Source organism: Bos indicus, chromosome 7 (assembly GCF_029378745.1).
Source record: "Bos indicus isolate NIAB-ARS_2022 breed Sahiwal x Tharparkar chromosome 7, NIAB-ARS_B.indTharparkar_mat_pri_1.0, whole genome shotgun sequence".
Taxonomy (NCBI): Eukaryota; Metazoa; Chordata; class Mammalia; order Artiodactyla; family Bovidae; genus Bos; species Bos indicus.
In genome coordinates, this window is record NC_091766.1 from 106,265,567 (window position 1) to 106,288,211 (window position 22,645).

Below are 22,645 nucleotides of genomic sequence, written 5' to 3' on the forward strand. Positions count from 1 at the left end.
CGTTCCTAGGAATGAAGACTAACAGACTGGAGGCCTCCGTCCAAATTTCGGATCAGCTTGGCTCCAGTTCTTTCCCTGGGCGACCCGCCTTAAGGCGCTTCCTCCTCACGTCTCCAGGGAAGAAGGGTGACTGTCCTCCTTTCCAGTTAATTCTCCCCAAGCTTGTTGGAAAGAGCCATTAGTTTATGTTTTATTCTTCATGCCCGTAAGATCTTGGGATGAAATCCTCTCAATAAACCACCAAGCCTATTACTATTTTAAGTACCTGCATCTTCCAGGAGAAGGAACACGCTGACTCCCCGCAGGAGAAATAAATGGAGTCAGCTTGTTGGCTGGCACACCGTCTTTAGGAAAGAATAAAAGGAGACACAGATCTTGTTCTGTCTACTGCAGAAAATGTGTCCAGATCTGGGGAAGCAGAGCAGGTTTCAGAAATGTCGTGTGTCCCATTCTCGCTGCTACACAAATCAGGGGTGCTGGCCCAACAGAATGAGCTCTGAACACGGAAAAGGAGAGGCTGCTGGGATGGCGATAAATGCGCTTTCTAAGAAGGGTGCAGGAAGAAACAGGTTTCTTCTCTTATTTTAGTGACTTGTTCCATGGCTGTGATGCAAGAAAATGACTTTGGCGACCTGCATCTCAGATGATATATGCAGACGGAGGGAACCCCTGGACTTGTGAACAAAACGGCATGCAGAAATATTTTGTTCTGTTTTACCGCTGTAATCTCTTTGAGAGGTTTTTTTTTTTTTTTTTCCACCCCCCACCCCATGGGGGTGGGGAGTCCTTCTCTTTGTGTTCTTGTCAAAATCGACAGGCATCCATGTGTTACCAAGTGACATGAAGTTCTTGCTTGAATAAGCAGGACTAAAAATCCAGGATATTTCAAAGCACACTATTGACTCAGAGAGCCACCCACTAGATTGGATTTTTCTGGATTAACCCTGACTGACAGCATCAGGGTTTTTACCCCACACTGTCAGGTCCTGCCGTGGCCACACTACGGCTCTGATGCCGGCATCCTCGTCCCAGGGTGTTGTGGTAGGGGTGCTGTTACTAAAATGGTTTCTTTTTACTCCGGAAACCCCCACATTTAGGAATTAAACTGAGTCAAAAAGCAGACATCAGGAGGAGGAACTGAAAGTTCTTTTTATTTGACCTTCCTTCAGGGTGAACCCTAACCAATGCCATTGCTGGGAGTAAGATGGCAGAATTCACGGGACACTTAGAATGGAACTGGGGTGATTTTTTTTTAATGCAGATTTGTGTTTTAATCTGAGCATGTGCTGAGGTTCTTAGGAAGACAGTATGGTGATCTCTGACGGGAAACGTCAGAAGGGTCGTTACGTTGGGATGTACGTGCGGACTTTGAGTCCGCCCCTGTCTTCTGCTGCTCCGGAAATCGTGTAGAAAGGGCTTAGAAGCTGCCTTCTGTTCGGAAAAGGGAAGGGAGAAGAGGGAACTTGCCTAGGAGCAGCATTTGTATACCAAGCTCAGTTTTTACTTAGATACTATTTTTTTTTAAGAGTGGTTTGGCTAATCATCTCCCCCAAAGCACCATGGCACCCTTGACCAATTCCTTGGGCAATGCAATTTCTTGCCTTAAAACAAAATACATTCATTCATCATCCGTATTTAAAAAGGACACATAATTATTGCACATTTGCTGGTAACAGGGTCCATCGATACTTACAACTCCATCTTTAAAATAGGCACATATGTATTTAACTGCTGAACGACTTGACTAATATAGCAGCACATATCAAACTAAAAACTGACAGAGAATATAGGCCTGATTAGTTATTTATAATCATTTTCAGAAGCGCTTGTTTTCCAGAGGGACCGTACAGAAATCATCATGCTTTTCACAGCATTTCTGCCAGCACTTTCCTGAAGTATGTTTATGTTATCAGCAGAATATGAAACGAAGCTTTGCAAACAATCTCCAAGAAACCGTTTCGCCAACAGTTCCTAAGAAACTGTTAGAATGGTGAGTGAGCAGTTAATCAAGTTATTTCGGTCTCCCTTAATGGCACCTAGGTTGTACACGTTCCTGTAACGAGATGAAAGACTCCGATCATCATCCCCGGGACACGAGATTCAAACACACGTGTGTGCCTCACCCGCCACACGGTCTCCTTTGATTCTTTTTGTGTGACAGCTCAGGAGACTCGAGCATTCCACATGCTTCTCTAACAAAGTGTGGTCCTTGCCACACCGCTCATGTCCTGTCTCTGATCCTGCCTGCTTCCCTCTTGTGTGTGCAGCACTATCTATCAGGAACTGGCCTCTTTAATCAGGGACTCGCAGTCACTTTCAAAGGAGCTTAGATCCCACTTTTGGATGGTCTGTCTACTTTATCCCTTTGGCCTAATCTGAGAAATCTTAGGCATCATCTTGGCTGAACTCCTGGGCAGCTCACAATTCAATGTAGATACAGTCTTGGCTCCTGGAACACACCTATGATTATTCTCTAAAGCAGAACCCGAAATTGTCTTCATCACTTTCCCTACGTTCTTGGGGCACCATAGTGATTTCTCTGGACCAGGCTCCTCATGGTTTGCGTCAGAGATACTTAGGTTTTCTCCTCTCCAGAGTCACCTTTGTAGCTGTGATAATTTACTCCTTGCACATTACACTGTCCTTGTTAAGCCCACAATGTTGTGCAACTCACCAAGGTTTTCTACTTTTGTAAGACACTCTTAACCCCATTTTGACTATATGTATAATTTCCTTTAAGCTTCCTAGTCTAATTTTTTTCTCCTCTCATTTTTATTTTATAAAAATATCTATCTCCCCTCTCGTTCAGGCAGAATAAAAATGCTTGACTTTTTTTATCTTTTCTATAAATCATCACTGTGTTACGTTGACACATAATGTCTGCCTTACGCTGTAAACTTTACAAGTACAGGTTGTAAACATTAATGTCATTCTGCACAGCGCTGAGCACAATGTCATGATCACTTCAATGCTTTTGATGATGATGGCGATGATGATAATGACCACGTAATGCTGTTCTGGTTTGAAAATATCACACAGGTAGTCCAGTGCATCTTTGTTTCTGTTTTTTTTTTTTTTTTTTTTTAATGAGTTGTTCCTCATTCTATAACACTGTCATTCTTCATTAGCAAAAAAGGTTACTGTAAGTTATAATTAGTGTTTAGTGCCCTGTCAAATAATTAGGTATAATAAAAAGCTTTCGATGAGTTTAATGTTAACATGGTATAATTAAAGCCAAGTCTTGAAATGCATTAGGTTGTCCATTATGTCAGACATTTGATGCTTTCTCCCCTCTACAGCTGAAATTCTCAGATGGTGCTTATAGCAATGTCATCGTCAAAGACAAAAGACTCATTATCAGTCTGAGGCAGAATGGGCTTGGCAGTGTCCAGCAAGGGCAATATTTTAAAAATTAAGCAGATCATTTCTACAAATCTACTATATAAGGAAACAAGGAGGCTGTGTGACTTGCCCAGGGTCACATGGTGGTTAAGTTACTTCTCCTTGGTAGTGAGAATTGTGGCTTAGGATTATACAGAGGTGATTATTACTATTACTCCTGCAATTCTCTCTTTTGGAAGTATCAGATACTTGCTGTAAGATGATTATTTTTGTCTTTTTCTTGATGAGGTGAAAAAAAACAGGTGCAAAGTAAAAGAACACAAGTTTGTATTTAGCTTTTGCACTGAACAGTTTTTAGGATGCAGGGCTTGTCATAGCAGCTATTTTAAGGCTCACATACTAAGACAAGGCTGAAGTCTCACCGTTTTCTCATCAGAATAACTGGAATGTGCCTAGACACTTGGCCATTTGGAACCCTGCATTCTTTGACCTTCTCAGGCCTTCTCTTGTGCATGTTGTATTATCTTTTCTATCCACAAGGATTTTGAAAAAATTCAGCAGAGTGCAAGTAGCCCCTGAAATAAAGGCGTCATTCAAGGAACAAAGAAGTAGAAGGAGGGCTCCAATTAAAATGATGAAAATCTTTAACTTTTATTTAGGTATACTTGTACGGACACGTGTATATACAAATACAGATCTTATGGGTTTGTCTGTGTGTGTTTTGTATTGTTTTTTTTTCTTTTTTTTTTTTTTACATTTTCTTTTACGTTTATATAATGTCAGCATTTCAAAACAGCACTCGATGAGTAAGTGCAAAGGAACTGCAAAGCGGGCAGTACAAGCACAGGACCACACGGAGCTGGACTTCACACCCAGACGCACACACAATGAGGGGCTTCAATGGGGTGTCAAGAGTAAAGCATGGAAAGCGGATTTTGACTCATGGTAACCTCCAACATGCCAGCATCTATTACACTGTACAGACAATGGGGGCAAGCCCATTGTAGGGAGATTTGTCTGACATCCGAGCAGCTCTGGGGCAGACGCATGGGAAAAACTCAGTGATGCCAAACCAGAGACGGACCTGCCCATTCACGGTTCTGCGCGAATGCAAAACGCGGGAGGAAGGCAAGAGACGAAACATAAAATAAAGATAAGAAATAAAAGGGGGTTGTCGGCAAACGAGGGTTTTCGTGGAGGTGGTTTCCAAAAGAAAAAAAAAATCAGCGATCACAGCTCTGGGAGCAATGAATGGAGGGAAGAAGTTTAAACTGCTTTCTGTTTTTAAATTTTGGGTAAACTAATAAAAATGGCTGCTGCCGTGGCTAAGGCACCAGAGAAAAACAAAGTCCCTGAAAACCCGCAGGTTGTGTGCGGCTCTGCCTTGGCCGGTGACGCAGAGAGGAAGAGCCCCCAGCTGACCTTTTCAAGGGAGCGGGTTTGCAATCTCTGCCATGCTTCGGCTGCATGTGACAGTGACAAGCCTCTTCCTGGAGGAAAATGAAAACAGTCATCTATGAAAACCTCCCCCCACAAATAGGAAACTGAGGCAAAGTACAGAACCGTGACTGAATTCCCTAAACCTTTTCAGACCAACATGCTGGGGTGGGGGGCGGGAAACACCACAGGGCTCCAGCATCAGACCTTGAAAACTTTGAGGACAAACTACTGATCAAAAAAGTCATGTTGTTCCAGGTCCCAAGATGGTGGAGTCTTAAGATCGGGAGGGCGATGACCACACGTGAGTCCTGTATGGAGCAGTGTCTCAGGCCGCTTGTGACTCTTCTTAGCCACGTATACATTGGATGTTTCAAAGCCTCAATGCATGTTTTGTATCCTGAAAGACTATTGTTCTCACTTACAAAAGACATAAGAATCAAATTAATACTTTATTATCAAACACTATATACAACAGAGGTTGCTAATAATACAGAATTTAAAGAACGCAGTTTTTTTTTTTTTTTTTCTTTTTTAACGTTTAACTTTTCTTTCTTCTGCCACCCAAGAAAGTACAGTACAAAACAATAGTCTAAACTAACACGGACTGTTACCTGGTCTATTAAAGGATACACGGTATCCACTAAACAGACAGATCCTTATTTCCCTGCTTCTCGCTGCAAAGCCCTTGGCAACCAGGGGCAAAGGTCGCTGGGGTTTGACTAACTGGGGCTGAGAGGCAGCGAAAGCTGCCCTTCAGATTCTGAATTGGTTTTGAAATTAAAAGCTGCTACAAAGTTGCGTCGACATCCTCCTAAAGCCCCTGAGGGTTGTAACATCATCACAAAAGGCCACCAGCACTTTTTGGACAAAATGAAAACTGTCTGATACCAATCATCCTGAAAACTCAATGGCAAGCGCTACCTACAATTACGTCACTTATAGGTAGAGAAGCACGTTTTCTACTGGTGTGGATAGTCTTGCTTTTCTTTTTTTTTTCCTTTTACATTTAATTTGTCATGGCACAATGGTGAAGTAAAGGGGTCTAATTTCACTGTGAAAAATGAAAGACAATGGCAGAGAGGGCCATGAGTAATTATTTCATCATTTGTTAGAGACAAATGCTAGAAAAACCACACAAGTCACCATTTCTAAAATGAAATTAGCACTGCTAATGTAGTTATGACTAAACTGGAATCATTACAGGATCATTTGATTTCCTTGCAGTTATACAACATGCAGTATAATCTTGGTTCTGACTATTGATCCATTTTAGAAGGTATCTTTTTTTGTTCCCCCTTACCCAAATCCCACCGGACCAACAAGCCTGTAACTATTAATAAGAAAAGAAATATTACTGAGTATTACTGAGAGTTCCGAGTATATAAATAGTTAATGCAAAAATAATAATAATAATCCAATGCTGTGAACTTTTGTTTCAGTGAAATGGTGGCTGCTCTCTGTGATAAGACTCTGCCACTCCAGAGACGTTCCTGGTGTCTGGGGGAACAGGACTGATTCCATCTGCCAGGCTGGCAACTGCAATCACACGGTTCCAAGTCCTACTCACACGGTTCCACGTGTGAGCAGACCGAGCCTGAACATCTGCTCCAAATGGATCGGGTGAGCCCAGAGTACATTCCAATGTATGTACAACTCTCCAGGGTGCCGTACCTTTACAGCTGCCTTTCATTCACATATTTCTCTAATTGAGAACTACGCACAGTTCTTTAGCAAATTCCCATTCATAAAGTCTGTCCATAATACGACCCCCCCTTTTTTTTAACATGTACATTAAAAACAAAAAAATTTTTAAAAATCCTTATTGTGCTGGAATGCTTCCAATTTTTCACATCTTATATGATCCTTGCATTTTATTGGTTTTGTTTTGAAAGGCATGGTTTCTATTGACGTGTCCTGCCATAGCAAAAAAAAAAAAAAGGCTTGATTTCTTTTCCATGTATCTGACACTTTTCCCTGTCTCAGCTTTTGGAGTTCAAAGTTCGTGACACCCTCTGCAGTAGAAACCCCCAAGGCTTGCATTTCCTGGTAACATCCCGGTTGGCCCATTTACTATCCTCTCACCCCACCCCGACAATGAAACAAGATAACCCCCCATATTTCTAAATGTATCAAGGGATACCACTTTTTTTTCTCACAAGTTTAAATAGGACAAGCATATATACTCACTCTCAGCATAAAGTATATCTAAATAATGTATTTTCTATTCTAGTGGATTTTTAAAAAAATATTTTGTTAAAGTCTTTGGGACTCCATCCTGTTTATCTCCCACAGATAAACACATGTTCCCCCTAGGCTTCAGGCTGTGTCAGAAAGGGAAAGGATATAAAATCAACTCTTGAATTTTCTCTTTCCACAGTTTGGAATCTTTATTCCAAATTTCCCTTTAGCCCTCCCAAGTAGTACAGACTGACTCTCCCGGGAGCAGGGGTGTGCGTCGGAGCCCCTGGAGTCGTGGAGTGCCGAGCCCTGGGCACTGGGGTGGGAGTCGGGGGAAGGCCACACCACACTGGCGCTCCAGCAAAGCCAAATTCCGTCCCCTCTGGCCCCTGACAGCCTCTCCTTGGTACACGTGGTCCCCCAGAGGAGTATCCAAAGCTATTCGGTAATATACTCATCGACCCTGGCTTCTCAGCCTCGGGGAAGGTCACTTTATTCGTAAAAATGCCTCTTTCAGGTTCTTTAAAAAAAAAAAAAAAAAAAAAGGTTGTAGCACCATGGTGATCTGTATTCAAAGGAAAAAAAAAAAAAAAACAACACAAAATCATCTGGTGTGCATTGCCCAGTCACCAAAAAAATTAGAGGCACTCATCACACGCACATGTCCCCCACCCAGCCTAGCTTTCTGCTTTCGCGCTGGCTCTGTGCTAGCATTCCGGCCCCGACCCGCCTCCCAGACCAAAGGCTTCTTTTACGGAGCACAAGCTTCGCTGCCAAGGATGGTTTAAGACAGTCATCTGTAAAGGAAAAAACCAAAAACAAAAACACCAGTGTCTCAACCTTTGCGAAGCCTGTGCGTGTGCGCGCTCCTAGAGGAAACGGTGTAACCTGATCTCTGTCCTTAATACCTCCCCTCTGGACTCGACACGCTAACACGGCGTACAGTCCCGAATGAGAAGGCATGAACATCTTGGGCCAGGGGAACACCCCCCGGGCCTCCCCACCCGCGGCGGCCTCTGCCGCTGTCCTTCGGGTCCGCGCAGCGCGGACAGCGGGCCGGCGGAGGGGAGTGCTCGCAGGAGAACGCACAGGCGCGGACGCCCACTGGCGTCCCTCCGACAATCTGGCATGTTCGTCTGGAGTCCGTGTAATTTGGAAGAGGGTGAGAGAGGGCAGGGGCCGGGGCCGCGGCCAGGGCGGGGGTGGGGGTGAGGGAGGCAGGAACTACTTTAGCACACCACCACCACCACCCCCGCAAGCCCCGAGTTGTTGCTTAGAATTCAGGCTGAAAGAAAGAAAACAAAACAAAACAAAAATCTGACATCTGCCAAGAAAAAAACCAATATCAAGTCCCTTCTTAGGATGAGCAGTTAGGTGGATCTCTGGCGTTCCAAGACCCCGATGTTCTCGGTGACAGGCGACGAGAGGAGACTGTGCTATAACGTCAAAAGCATGGCCAGGAGGAACAGCAGGATCGCCAAAAGGCGGCTGGGTATCCTGGGTGTTTGTGCCGCGTTCTCGCCGCGGGAGGGCTCGGCTGACTCATGGACGGTGTCATCTGTTCAAACAGAAAGCACACGTTCCAGTGAGATTTCACATCCTTAATAACTCTCTCTCTCTTGCAGCAGCAGCCTGCTGTTCGCAGACCTCGCCACCCTCTGCAAAGTAGGGTAATGAACCTTGTGCCACCATTGACTTTCATGTCTGCATAATCACTCATCATTTACAGCAAACAAAAGGAGAGGCAGAGAAAATTGGACTTTCTCGGCAACATGAACGGTTTCCTTAAAAACTGAGGCGGAGAAAAATGTGCATGCGCTGTAACCTCTGGCCCGTGAGCTGCTTTGATCCGCTGGCAGTCAAACACACCATGCGCAAACCTGACGTCTGAGCGGGCCTTCTAAACCCAAGAAGCCAGGGAGAAGCAAGTAACCGCGCGGGGGCGGGCGTGGCGGGACGCAGTTAATGCTGGCATATTAGTGGTTAACCGGAGCGGGATGCCCCTTTCCCTCTTTTTAGCGGTTTCATAGGATTAGTGTTGAATGCCTGGTTGCTGACGTCTAGATGCATTTTCAAAGATGAAGAATTAAATGATAAAGGAGCATTTTAACTCAACGATATGTGATGCTCTCCGAGCCTAAATAAATCGGTGCCCGCTGGCTTGCCTACCATTAGGAATCAATTATGGTGCTATTTCTATTACAGACCCTGTATCTTCAGGATTAAATGACTTGAACTTGACTATTTTTATCAGGCTGAAGCTGGGCACATAAATCATCAACGTGGATGCAAATTTTCCCCTAAATAAAATGGATTAAGTGAAGTAAGCTTCTTTTATTTAGCCATCAAGTGTTCTGGAAGACTGCCTCCAACTCTGGACAGCCTTCCAGAGCGGCATGATTAACAGACTTAACTAGGAGACAGGAACTCTGCAGCAATTAGCACCCAAACGTGGACCTCACTAGGCTCTCATGTTGTCCGCCTCCTTCCTTCCACCTGGCCGTGATCCCTGAACTCCACTGGGGCCACCAGTGGGGTTCTCTGGTAGATTTCATTTTAGCATCTGTGGGGCTTCTTGTCGGAGCTTAGGGATTGGCAGGGTGGGTTCACTCAGTGGTCGGTCAGAGGGAATGGCAACAAGTGAGACTCTCCTGGTGGTTCCCAACTCTGCACACCTCAAAGGATCATCCCTAAACCCCAGCTCCAATCCCTCGATGGAGTCACTCTCTTAAATACATCTCTGTTTTCACATCATGTCACATGCCTCTTCTTTACCAGGGAGAGCACACCCCCTTGTTATTTGTCTTAAAGCGACCGCCTTTTAGGCTCAGGCTGGCTTCTACCTGAGCTGGGTGCTCGTGGGCTGTCTCTGTTGGTTACTTTCTCTCCCTCTACCAACTTAGGAACGTGTCTTCTCAGCACTGAGGCTTCTGCTCTTATCATGTTAGCCTGTCCCCACGTGTAGAAAATGCTGCATCCTTGTGTCAGATTTGCCCTCCTCTCCTGGACCTGAGCCTTTAAAGCTGCGTGGAATACCTACTAGCTGAGACTAGAAAAGGTTAGGAAGCAAGAATGGGGAGTTAAATGGATGCAGAGGGGAAGAGAAAGCCCCTGCGTGATGTAGTCAAAGACTTTAGACTCTCTGCCCTGCTCTTAGCCTTGCAGATGCACTAAATCTGGAGTTAGGAGGTAGGTATAAATGCCCTTGGATAGCCCTAAAAAGAAAATCCAAATCGCTGTTGTAAGAGCGCCAATCCGTTGTTATTCGGAATAACAGAGGACTTCGGGCTTAACTATGAAAGAGCCATAAGCCCTGAGGATTCTAAGGGTTCATTCTGAAATACCACTCGTCCTGATACACCTGAAATTACATCAGCCATTGGGTTCCTCTCCGTCTTATTTTCACTAACCTACTACCCAATCCTCTTCCTTGTAAAATTGGGTTGTGCACTGATGAAAGGGACCCAAGTAACAGGAAGACGCTCAGTGAGCTTGAAGGGGGCCCACCATCCCCACCGGGTCAGGGAGCTCAGCGAGGGCTGGCCATGCTCTCAGCCCCCACGGCACAGACAGGGGACTGACCCTTGCAGACTTTGAGAGGAAAACTTTGGTTTCTCACATGAAAGGAGCCACAAGGCCAAATGTGCCTTTCAAGCCTAATCTTTTTCTAAGCCATCAACCAGTAAAGTACCATCTTGGCCTCGAAGGGGGAAAAAAAAAAAAAAAACTTCAGTCCCCTTAGGGCATCAGGGCTTGTCTCTTCTCACCGTAACACACTAGTCCTGGCTTGGGATTCTACGAGCAACCTGTGATTAAACAGGGCCTCGGTGCTGGGTGATCCCATGGCCTCCAAGAAGCAAGATGAAAGCCAGGCTGTCATTTGGGTTAAGTCTGAGCAAATTTCAGAATTCTAAAGAGGAAGTCACAAGCAAAACCTAGCCCAGGAGAGACTGCACCTAAACACAAGAGAATTCTAAAACTGGTAACAGCGAACGTGGCTTGGAGGAAGAAAACACTTCTCTTTGGAAGCCAAATCAAGTCTCGCCTCCTGGCTACAGGATTCCACACCACGAGGGTTTCGGTGGTTCACAGAGATCGCTGGCGAGGTTTCGGAGCATGTTACGTGGCGTATTTCTGCCCTGAGATCATCCTGTATCCCTGATGACAGGAAACTGGCAGGCAGAGTGTGCAAGCAAGCAAACAGAGGAGCACATTCCGAAGACAGGTGAATTAGTGCGCACTGCTGAGAGCATGCAGCCGGATGCAGCCTTGCCGGCTTCATAGTCTGGTCTACACGCAACCATCCAGCACCGTGCGGCAGAGCTGCAAGCCTGAACTTCCTAAGGAACCTGGGGAAGCAGCGAGGCTGCTATTGTATTCATATAGCCAGGGATCATAGCTCAACCTTGTCTGTTTGTTTTAGTGAAGATGCTCACCAGAATGCCCGTAAATATGGTCCTCACTGCCTCAAGGAGCTTTTCCTACATGTATACCTGCACATCCATCCCCAACACACAGGGTCTGACCACAGTCTGTCCAAGGTTTGCAAACTTGTATCAGCTATGAGTGCTTAGATTTGGGGGGCTGTTATGGATTTAAAAGCCCAATGGAAACACAGCCTATTCCCCCAAAGGCCGTAAAATATGTTCACATATGAATGCATCTTAGGATCCTGCACTTTTATCATTAGTTGAATTCAAAGGTAAATTTCCAATGTCGAAATGGTCCTCCGTGTGCCTCTTTATTACCAATAAAAAAGAAAAAAACATACGATCTGTTATATTTCTAAACAGTCGGTGGGCAGTGGGATTTACCTCGAAAAAAGATTACTGGAAAGCTCTGCCTACAGTACCAGTGTGCATCAGAAGAACTTAATTCAGGGTAAGTTATGTCTGTAACATGCCCAGTGCCACCAGTCAGCTTCCACGCGACTTGTGAACAAAGCCCCAGTGATCAAGTTCTCTGCGTGGACATCTCTGTCAAGCAATGGTAAGAGAGTCCTATGTTTAGGAATGGGAGTTGAGAAATATAAATATCACCCCTGGATCTGGGTATACCCAGCTCAGTTACCAAAGAAAGACTGTAGACTCCGGAGTCCTTAAAAGAGACCTCCGCTCACCCCCAGGTCCTACCACGGCCCACGGCCTCGAGCCTGGGAGGGGTCTGGCACCTTGAAAAGCCACAGGAATGCTCCCAGATTTCCAGGACACAATTAAAATGTCTCCCTGTCAGCACTCGTTCCTTGCAACTTTTCTAAGGCAGCTAACGGGTCCCTGGGGAGCCGCTAAGGCCTCTGAGAGCTTATTGTACACGCCTCTCCTTTGCACAAGAGGCCTGCCTTCGAGAAACAGAAATGCCTGGAGAGAAAGCCCGACTCTTCCCGTCAGTTACGACGTGGAAGCTCTTGTGTGTCCAGAGGTACCACGTCTATTCGGGGTACGTTTCCCTAAGGCCCGCTGACCGTGTGTCCCAGCAACAGTACTCAAAAGATAAAGCAGGTGTCACAACTTGTTTCATGTCCAAGGCCATCAGAAAGGTAAGTCCCACTGCAAATAGGTGGTGGGGTTTGGGGGCGGGGGTAAGTCTGTTATGTAACAGGGGGCTTACACCTTTCTGGGAAGAGGAAATAATTTTGTCCTCAAACTTTGAGGGCTTCTCTGGTAGCTCAGTTGGTAAAGACTCCGCCTGCAGGGATCCTGGTTCGATCCCTGGGTCGGGAAGTTCCCCTGGAGAAGGGAAAGGCTACCCACTCCAGTATTCTGGCCTGGAGAATCCCAGGGACTGTATAGTCCATGGGGTCGCAAAGAGTCAGACACCGCTGAGCGACTTTGACTTAAGCTTTGAGGTAGTCCCAGGAGATGGGTAAGGACACGAGTGAAGACCTCGAGCAAGTCGGGTGAGGAAAGGCAACCACGGGTAGGCGGGTTACAGGGGTCTGAGGAGCACGTCTCAGTGAAGACAGACTCGAGGGCTCCCCGCCCCCCACCTCACAATCTAACGCAGTAAAGAGCCGGGTTGAACTCATAACCCAGTAAGTGGAGAGTTTACAGATTTACATTATCCACAATAAGCTGCAGTGCAAATGCTTCAATGATTCCTTTAGTGGGTTTTATTTTTCTCCATAGTGACGGGAAAGTTTGGGTGAGTGGAAGACAAAAGTAGTAGAAAATTTATTTATCCTTAATACTTGTCTTGCCTCGGTAATCAAGGATCACATTTGGCGCGACAGCCTACTGCGGATACATTTGTGGGAGCAGTGGGTGTGTGAATTTGTGGTGTTAGGAGGCAATGTGATTATCCTTCTCGGGCCTACTTCTATTGACAACAGCACAGATAATATTCGAAACAAAATGAAGTCCTTCAGAGCAGTTCAATGATGCCTGTGAATTTCTAGAGAAAACTAAAGAGGCTGAATTAGTTGCTATTTTGTGCAACAGTCTGATTACTTTTATCTGAAGATTGGGATCTAATATGAAATTTTTATAAGCGCATACAGTAGAAATTTTCTTTGAATTATACGAAAACAGGTCCATTAATAGTCACAGTGATTCACCAGCATGCTCAGAGGGTATGGTACAAAGAAGTGAGACTCTAGCATTCTGATGGGGCTTCTACCCTAGGATGCTGCATTATATCCAACCCACGTCGAGAGAAAAGCAAAGTCGTAATTTGTCTAACATGCATTAATTACACAGAGATACTGGAGGAATGAGGTAGAAATAAGGAACATTAGCATCGCTAGCAATGAGCAAAAGCAGGGCAACCGCAACATGCAAACATGCAGGGAGGAAGGAAGGAAAAAAAGTACGGAGGCACCAGAGATGCACTTGTTAAAAGAGATTCTCTAAGCATACTAACCTGCTGGTTCTAATGAATTTTCTACTTTGTCGTTAACATCGAAAACACGATCATGAACACCTATAGTTTTCATACAGCTATCTATAACAAAAATAGAGATAACAGCCAAATATGTTAGTGAAGACACCCTTTAACTCCCATTTCTTTTTTCTTTTTTTTTTCTTTCTTTCTAATTTTTCCTCTTATTTACGGAGAGATTGGTTTACAATCAGTGGCATGTATCCAAATGCCAGAATTGTTCCCATTTGCTGTGCACGTACAACAGTCTGAGAAACAACAAGTTAGCAACTGCTGTGTACTTAAAAGCATCATGAAAAAAAAAAACAACGATGAGAAAAAATATGATGGAAACTAAAACATGGAGGTTGATATACAAAACAGATACCACACAGGATTTACAGTAAAAAACAGTTTTACCGCCGTGAACCAGACCACACAATAGAGCATGCGCAGTGAAGCCACCCTCAAAGACGCTCATTCGCGGGAACTTACTTGTTGGCCGCACAAAGACCTTGAGCTTTAGACAGGACCGCCTTCCGTTATCTGGGATTGCAGAGGCTGTGGGAGAGACAAAGAGAGAGAGCGAGGGAGGAGGAGAACACGACCAGATTACTCTTCGTTTTCACATGCAAAGTGTCTACAGTAAATCCTTTCCTGAACAAGGGGAACGTACTCTGAATTCTTCCCAGAAGGTGAAACAGAGATACTTCTCAGATGGACACTGATGGATAGAGAAAAGGGCTGCTTTCCTATGCCTATCTTTTCCCTTCCATGAGATGAAGAATCATGCAAGAACACTCGTAATCTGTAGGAAAATACTTTGGATTCTTATTTCAAAGTCTCTGCCGTTTACCTTGCTCTGTCATCAGTTTTCTCTAAAACAAGAAGATAAAGCTTGAGTCCCCGGGCTACCCTTTCCTCTACTGCAGGAAAAGGGCCCACAAACCCCTGGAGCCCAAGGTGAAAGTGCTGGTAAAAACCAATAAGCGGCAGCTACAAGGCCAACTTAAACATGACCCAGTTCTGCTGGGGAAAGCAAAGCTTTGTCTGTCCTGAAAGCCTGTCTGTCAGTATTTCGCAGGTAATTCAATTAGAGGTTTTACTCCGAACTTGGCTCCACATTCTATATGACTGAACCGAGCCCAGCAACTTCCATCAGGCCATTATAAGTACAATATGCTATTGAGAAAGCCCCCTGTTGCAATGGTACATGCATTTTTTCAAGACTTGCCACAGAGAAGGATGGAATTAATAAAGTGGGCTTACCAAAACATGACAACATGTTTCAAGTTATAAATCATTTGAGGAAGAAACTTTCTTCTCCTTTTCAAGATAATCAGACTGTAAACTTTCCTTGTGTTTGAAAGATTATCTCCCCTCAGTGCATCCAGCATAATGTCAAAGGGATTTCCAAGGCAGTAAGACCCTTAACAGTCACACATGTTTACAAACGCACCCTAGAAATGACAACGATTACAGCAGTGGGCGCTGCATCCTTCCCTCCCTGTGTGTCTGCTTCGAGTGTTTCCTTTGTTCAGAAAAGGCAGATGCTATCAATCCAAACGCACGTGGCTCAGTTAGTTTGGTAATACCCTCTGTGTTCCGTGTGCCTTCCCTCACAGGGGGAACCCAGAAAATTAACATGCTGACTTTGTAGTTGAGAGGATTCAAGCGGCAAAAATTCAAGACTGACTTTCCCACCATCTCCTTGTGCAACTTCAGGCCCACACCCTGGAGGAGAACCGATCAAGTCACCACCCAAAGGACATCAAGCCGGAAGGGACCCTAGTGTCGCTCTTTAACACCTGTTGAAAACTCTCTTTAATTCTTAGACCAAAGTAGATATAGGAGAGACGTTTTCAGCCCGCCCCGTCTTCCCATTCGCTCTGACAGGCAGTTAAGAAGTGCTAACAGCTGGCTTTGCCGTAGGCGTTCACTAAATCAAAGTAGGAAAAACTCCCTCCACCGACATTTACAGTAACTAGTGTTATTTAGGGTATAATATTTGCACTCTGTGGTTTGGTCCAGGAAATGGTGTCCTTCCTGTGGACCTCCACTGCAAGTGTGCATGTCACAAGTACAGTGCACTTAGGTGATTCCAATTCATTAGAAAAACTGCGGGTTCTTGAGATGGTTTATATCTTATTCATGAGGGGTGGTGTGAAACAGTGACACACGGATATTCACGCTGCTAATCTATTGGTTTCTGAGCTGGGGTGAGCTTACTACAAGCCTCATGTACTTGATTTTGCCACATGCAATAGCTGATTCTACTGATGACACTATAAGATACAATGAGCTCAAGGCAAGATTAAATGTTTGTTTTAGTGGGGGAACTTCTTAGAGTCAATACAGGTTTTTCATATATATATATACATATATATATATATATATATGTATGTATGTATATATGAGAAATCCCATTGGTCCAGACATAAAAATCACTGGGGCACATTGGAATAATACCAACACATGATAAGCTCTGTCCAGGCAAGAACTGGAGAATTCTCTCACCAGTTCGCAAAGAGGAGCAATTAGCCTTAGCTACTGGATGAGCTCCATTGGTCTGCGGATTAAGAGCACACAATGCACTTATTTATCTAAAATAAAGACCGCCCTTCCCCACCAGACTCTTCATTACTTCCTCACCTCTCTCTATCACCAGACAAGCTCTATGACAGTGGTAACACGACAGAGCCCTTATGGTGCAGTCGGACTATCACACTCCAACCCTTGGGCTGACGAGCCAAGACTAGAAGCATGTCATGTGAGCGCAGCCTCTGCCCTGAACCTATGAAATAACCTGTTAACCCTTCGTGCCAGCCTGAGAGGGTGTGCCTTGAGAAGTCAGGATTACACGGGTTCCTTAGTTACCACACTACAAAACAAAAATAACACCAGAATGCATAAAACCCTTTCCCATACACCAGCATAACTCAATCTTTTATTCAAGGTTTAAGAACAGTGGGACTGTGGCTTTATCCCACGTCATGCTCCAGGTTAAGAAACTCCCACACCCCTTGGCTGACAAACAGAGGGTGCCTTTATACCACTTACAAATAGTGATTGTTAATTATTAGTAATATTTGAAGATACAAAGTAACATGAGATTACTGGTCACAAAAAAGCAGAGACAAGCACTAAAAACACACACCAAAAAACCCCACAGAAATTGAAAAATCTAATAGTCACACAAGTAAATTTATAGGGAAAAGTCTCTAGGGATCAATGATGAGCAAGATTGAGGACAGATAGAAGTAAAAACTTAAAATGTGCCCAGCTTTTGTCAGGAGGTAGGTAGAATTAATTTCTGTGATTCTAGAGAAATCACTTTATAATCGACCCTATTTTAGATAAAATTTATATGTAAATTCTTATGTTGCTTTCCTTAGAAAAAAGAGTGAACATTTATATATATAAATAAATGATACATATATTTATAAATAAAAATGAACATATATGTATACATTTATATATAAAACCGGATCACTTTGCTATACACCAGAAACTAACACAACATTGTAATATCAACTATGCTTCAATTTAAAGAAAAGATACGGATTTTAAAAATAAAATTTGTCAGATTAAAATGAGAAATTCATCTCATCTTAAACATTTGTCACGTAACCCAAATTCATATCCCTTTATTCAGTTTACTGCTGAAATTGTACATCTGGAGTCGGGCTGGGAGTAGGGGTACTGGGACCATTAAAACCAGCACAACTGCCCATTCCATGGTCAAATGGAAACTATAAATCAATCACCTCAATGATCTGCAAAGCACCAATCCCAGCCTCACACCACATAGTGAAGAATCTAGGGGCCTTCCAGTTCTGGCTTCCCTTGGGGCTCAGCTGGTAAAGAATCCACCTGTAATGCAGGAGACTTGGGTTCTACCCCTGGGTTGGCAAGATCTTCTGGAAAAGGGATAGGCTACCCGTATCCTGGCCTGGAGAGAACCCCATGGACTGAATAGGCCATAGGGTCAGAGTTGGACACGGCTGAGTGACTGTCACCTTCTGGTTCTCTGAGTTTAGAGCATCCTGCTAATAAAGGGCTGTTCATCTTCGCTCTGTCCCATGACCCCAGACAGGAGCCCAAACTTCAGCCATTCCTGAAAACCTGTGCGCTTGCTCTCCTGGGGCTCAGGTGAGCATGGCCCAGCACTCAGCAACCAGCTTGATGCCTAAAGGGGACCAGGTTCAATGCCTCCAAACCAGTACTTCCGAAGGCTGACTCTAGCACTGCAAACACTTGGAAAGTTCCCATTGCAGTTTACCGTGGGCCCATGGGTTGGATGTGGCATCACCTTTGGGGCAGGCCACTTCTGCCCCGGCTCCAAGGCTCACCGCCTGGCACGCCTGCTCTGTGGGTTCCCCTCCCGGGGAGAGTGCTGGACCGAGTTCGTGCATCTAAGGAGCTGAACACAGCCAAAGCGACGGCTGCCGCTCTGCGCTTCCACTGTAAAAGGCTGCGCCCTCCTCCTTAGGACTGCTGCCCCCTCCCGAAGCGAGGTGGCACGCTGTGAGATTCTCACTGGAAAGGCACCAGTGGCACGGAGCAGAGGGAGACTTCCAGCCAGGAGCGTGCAAGGGACTGGCACCTCAGGGCTACAGGTGGCGAGGAACAGAGCCAGCTGACAGCCGCGTGAGTGAGCTAGAAACTGCATCTGCAGCTGAGCCTTCCAGGGACCATCACCTCGGAAGAGGCCCAGACCCAGAGGACCCCGCTAAGCTGCCCCTGGATTCCAGAGACCCAGAGACTCTGAAGAGTAACAGATGATGCCTTAGCCACAACCTTGGGGGTGGTGCGTTACTCACGAGCTAACTGACACAGGGCTGTGTGCAGACACCCCCGCGGCTTCCATGCGCGTGTGAGGCCTGCGGGGCACTGGGCTCCCGGCTCCCACACAGCAGCGCCCCCCGATGCTGCCGCCACGTCTGAAGCACCACAGCCTTACGAGTTTACTTTTCGAGCTCCTGTTACGAGTCCACTTAAAACAGGCCCTTGAAGAGGTAATTATAAACTGCTGTTGAGCAAACGCTACAAGACACATCTATTTGTTTTCACGCCAGCGTTTAGAAAACTGTTTTCATTTTCCTCCCCGCACCGCTGAGCTTGTTTTTGCTCATGCAGCCATCCCTGTGCCATCTCCATAATTAGCAGGGTGCCTCAGGTGAGCTCCAAATTGCCGGGTGGACCTGAAAGAGCTTTGGTATTACAGGATGTCCGCTTAAATCACAGAATGCCTTTCCTCCAACACGAGAAATACAACATAAAGGGCAGCTTGAGAACACGGGAAACCAAAGGACGTGTACTCATAAGTTAACATTTCTCTTCATGTCAAATGTCAAATGTCAAAACTGTCAATTATGTTTATACAGGCTATCAGATTAAACATAAACATTATGAGAGTTTAAGCAACTCAAAGCAATCGCGGTAACAAACGTTCGCCTTCAGGAAGAACTGATGAAAGTTTAGCAGGAGAGAGATGAGACGCTCATTCTCTCTTCACACTTTCAAGTCCAACGCAGTTCTCATCCGTTTGCTTTATCATTCCTCAGCCTAAATGTGTGTTAGTCGCTCAGTCCTGTCCTCCTCTTTGCAATCCCATGGACTGTAGCCACTGTCCATGGGATTCTCCAGGCCAGAATACTGGAGTGGGTATCCCTTCTCCAGGGGATCTTCCCGACCCAGGGATCAAGCCCAGGTCTCCTGCACTGCAGGCGGATTCTTTACCATCTGAGCCACCAGGGAAGCCCCTGGCCTAACCTTATTCATCTTCACATCTTAATTCCCAAAACCAAATTCCCCCTTCAGTGTCCCCTGTCCATCTAGGTACTTCAGGAAATTTTATTTTTAAAAAGAATCAGCTGCTTTTGGCCCCCCCACAAGAAATGAGTATGGGGGGCGGCGCTTAAGAATGAAGTTTTCCATCATCCTGTTTGCCACAGGAAGTAGTTCTTAATTTGTGCATGTGAAAAGAAAGGATAGGCTATTAGTTGTTAGCACAGGCTGTTTTTCCTCCGTAGGTTTTCCTGTGGTCTAACACAGCACAGAGATATATGTAAATTAGACAGGTGACGGCAGAATTAAGCACTAATATTCTTTTCACAGTAAATGCTGAAAAAGTAAAGGCCATTTTAATAAACGGTACTACTGAAAATGTCTTTTAGAAGTCAGTAACTCAGTGAAATGCATCTTGTGTACGTGGGTTGAGGGCGGGGTACAGAAGTTGTGGGGGATAGGACAGAGATTAACCAAAGCCACATGGCTTCTTGGAAAATGGTTACCAGACCCCCAGAAAAGTCTTAAAAGTTAGACCTCTTGAAAGAAGACCCCAGCAACAACTTGCAGCTGGTTACCTTGTTTTAAAAAGCAGCATGACACCTAATTTTCATATTAAAAACAAAATCACCAGCTGTGAGGCAGTACATCTCACCAGCCTATACCTTTCGAGATTTAAGAGTCACATGACTTAAAACCCTGCTCTCGGCTCCCGGTTTATCAAGGTTGCATCCTAAGAGCAACCTCGGCCGTTGACTCCTCCTCCACCCACCCGGTTCCTCTCCTGCAGCCCTCAGTGTCACTGGCAGGTTGAAGGTCAAAGCCCCAGATGTAAAACCTGGAAACAGTGTTACTAAGTAAAGGTGGAGAAAGTTAAAATATCATGTAAATATTAGATACGTTGATATGGCTCTGGGGATGTTTCTTTATATATATATATATAAAAGGAAGAGGGGTATTTCCAACAATAAAATAAGGGTAGAGCACACTCTGTAAGCGAAATCTTGGTTTCAACACCAGGGAAGTGTAACAGGGACAAAAAAAAAAAAAAAAATTAGAGCAGAGTTCAGGGTGAGAGAAGTAAAATAAGTTCCAGCTGTGCTGTCTCAGACAAAGAAGAGCAGAGGTGCCCAGCCTCACATCCGTGACTCCCTGACCCATCTCTCTACCCCCTTAGGCCAAGTTTCACTGCAAATGCGAACTTAAGTATTATTTAAATTCCACCAGCTAAGCTTCAGCAGATCAATGACTTTGCGTCGGCAACCTCAAATAAATGTCTGAGGACCAGTTCTTTCCACCAACTTCTAGGAATAAACAAATAAGGCATCATCATGTTTTTGTACACTTTTGTTTCAAGTGTGGGCCAACTTTACTTGCTTGTTCAAGCTCAGGGACAACACATTTGCTTCTACTGCTTATTGAGGAAGGCCAGTCCCATGGATTTGGATATCTGTGAAAGCAAGACCTGGATTGTAACCTGGATTTCAGAGAATGCTTTTAAAATACCCTCTGTAAAAAGCGTTTCTAATTCTTGTTAGGAAAAATTGAAGTCAGCTTAAACCTCAGATTCTGAACCTTCAGACTTGATCTTCTTCTGTGATGTGACTGGCGAATTCTAGTCCACCCAGGCACAAAATGTGAGATAACACTCAGCTATCATTTGGATTGTTAACAAACCTTTAAACACGAGGAAATGTAGTTTCAGTTCCTAATTGGATATTTTACTTTTTTTTTTTAATTCACTGAACATCTTTAAACAGTTAGGGAAAAAGAAAGTTTCCAAGTATAAACTAGTGTTGGAACTATTTGATGAGACCTGGGCTTGCCCGAGCCTTACTATTGAAATGACGGTTCCAGGCCCTTAAGGTCAGATCGTTCTGTATCTCTCTCTCTCATTTGCAGTGATTTTGTTGAATTTCACCCCCTCTACCAAATAGGTATAATCTGGCAAAAGGAGACAGACAAAATGATTCACTTACAAAATACAAAAAAAACTCTTCCTCAGCTAGAAGCCACATAATAAAAGTAATAACCACAAAAACGAGAAGTCAGGCAAGTGCAGAGTTCCTGGAATCCCAGGAAGGAAACACGTATTCGTTATTACTTTGACACAGGCTCCTCGGTCACCTCAGCGACGTGCTGTTGGGGGTGACTGTTAACCGGTAACCAGTGAAGGCCACAGACCGCGTTACTTATTTGTACAGTAATAACAGAAACCTTGTCATTCTCATATAGCACTAATGGGGCATGACAGCAAATTACTAATAAATCAAGTTAATACAGTTCAAAGAAGCCTCTAGAAACACGTTAGTATTCCTCTGAACCTTTCCTAATGACCTTCATCCTTATCGTACTTGGTGGAGGCCTCGGAAAGGGCCCGGGTTAGTGGCCTGAGTGCACGTGAGGGTGGTCTGAGCTTCCTCCTGGTTCACTCATTCTGATGGCTTCTGTGCCTGGCGGTCAGCTGGTCAACCCACACAGGCCTGGATTTCCCTGTAAGCCTCCAGCTCTGCAAAACAGTGGAGGGATGACCAGCTTTAGAGGGGCTGGGAACTTCTGTATCACGCCTGGAAACTCAGGTGACACATCCCTATAGCTCTAGAGTGTCACTGCACTGTTCCACAGATGATTCGGTCAGCTCGGTCCACAACGCGCCCTCTGCACGGCCCTTTCCCTAAAGCAAGCAGTCTCTGGTTCCAAGGGCAAATTTGGACGAGAGGAAAGGGATCAGCTCTGGATAGCAGTGATAAAAAATAACTTATGAGGCACAAGGGGAACCCGGGGGCCAAGCCTGACCCTTTACCTCCAGCCTAAATTAGAAAAACTGGATTCTACCATAGTTTTGTGGAGAAGGAAATGGCAACCCACTCCAGTACTCTTGCCTGGAAAACCCCATGGACAGAGGAGCCTGGTGGGCTACGGTCCTTGGGGTCGCAAAGAGGTGGACACGACTGAGCAACCTCACTGCTACTACTGCTGCAGTTTTTTGTGTGTAGAAGGCAAAGGTGGAGCGCGAGGCGGTTTATGTGAGCATGTGCAC

At 45.0% G+C, this 22,645-nt stretch overlaps 1 protein-coding gene across 4 annotated transcripts in view; it reads right to left on the reverse strand.

Moving 5' to 3' along the window:
• Positions 1-3,968: 3,968 nt before the first annotated feature.
• EFNA5 (ephrin A5) overlaps positions 3,969-22,645 on the reverse strand; it is a 289,259-nt gene continuing 270,582 nt past the window's right edge. For 3 of the 4 annotated variants that reach the window (XM_019965499.2, XM_070794108.1, XM_070794109.1), the window contains exons 3-5: positions 14,311-14,376; positions 13,819-13,899; positions 3,969-8,518 (exon numbers count right to left, since the gene is read on the reverse strand). In XM_019965499.2, the coding sequence (XP_019821058.1) occupies positions 8,397-8,518; positions 13,819-13,899; positions 14,311-14,376 (269 nt within the window). In that variant the 3' untranslated portion in view covers positions 3,969-8,396. The remainder of the gene's footprint in view (positions 8,519-13,818; positions 13,900-14,310; positions 14,377-22,645) is intronic. The other variant, XM_019965500.2, reaches the window with a different exon arrangement.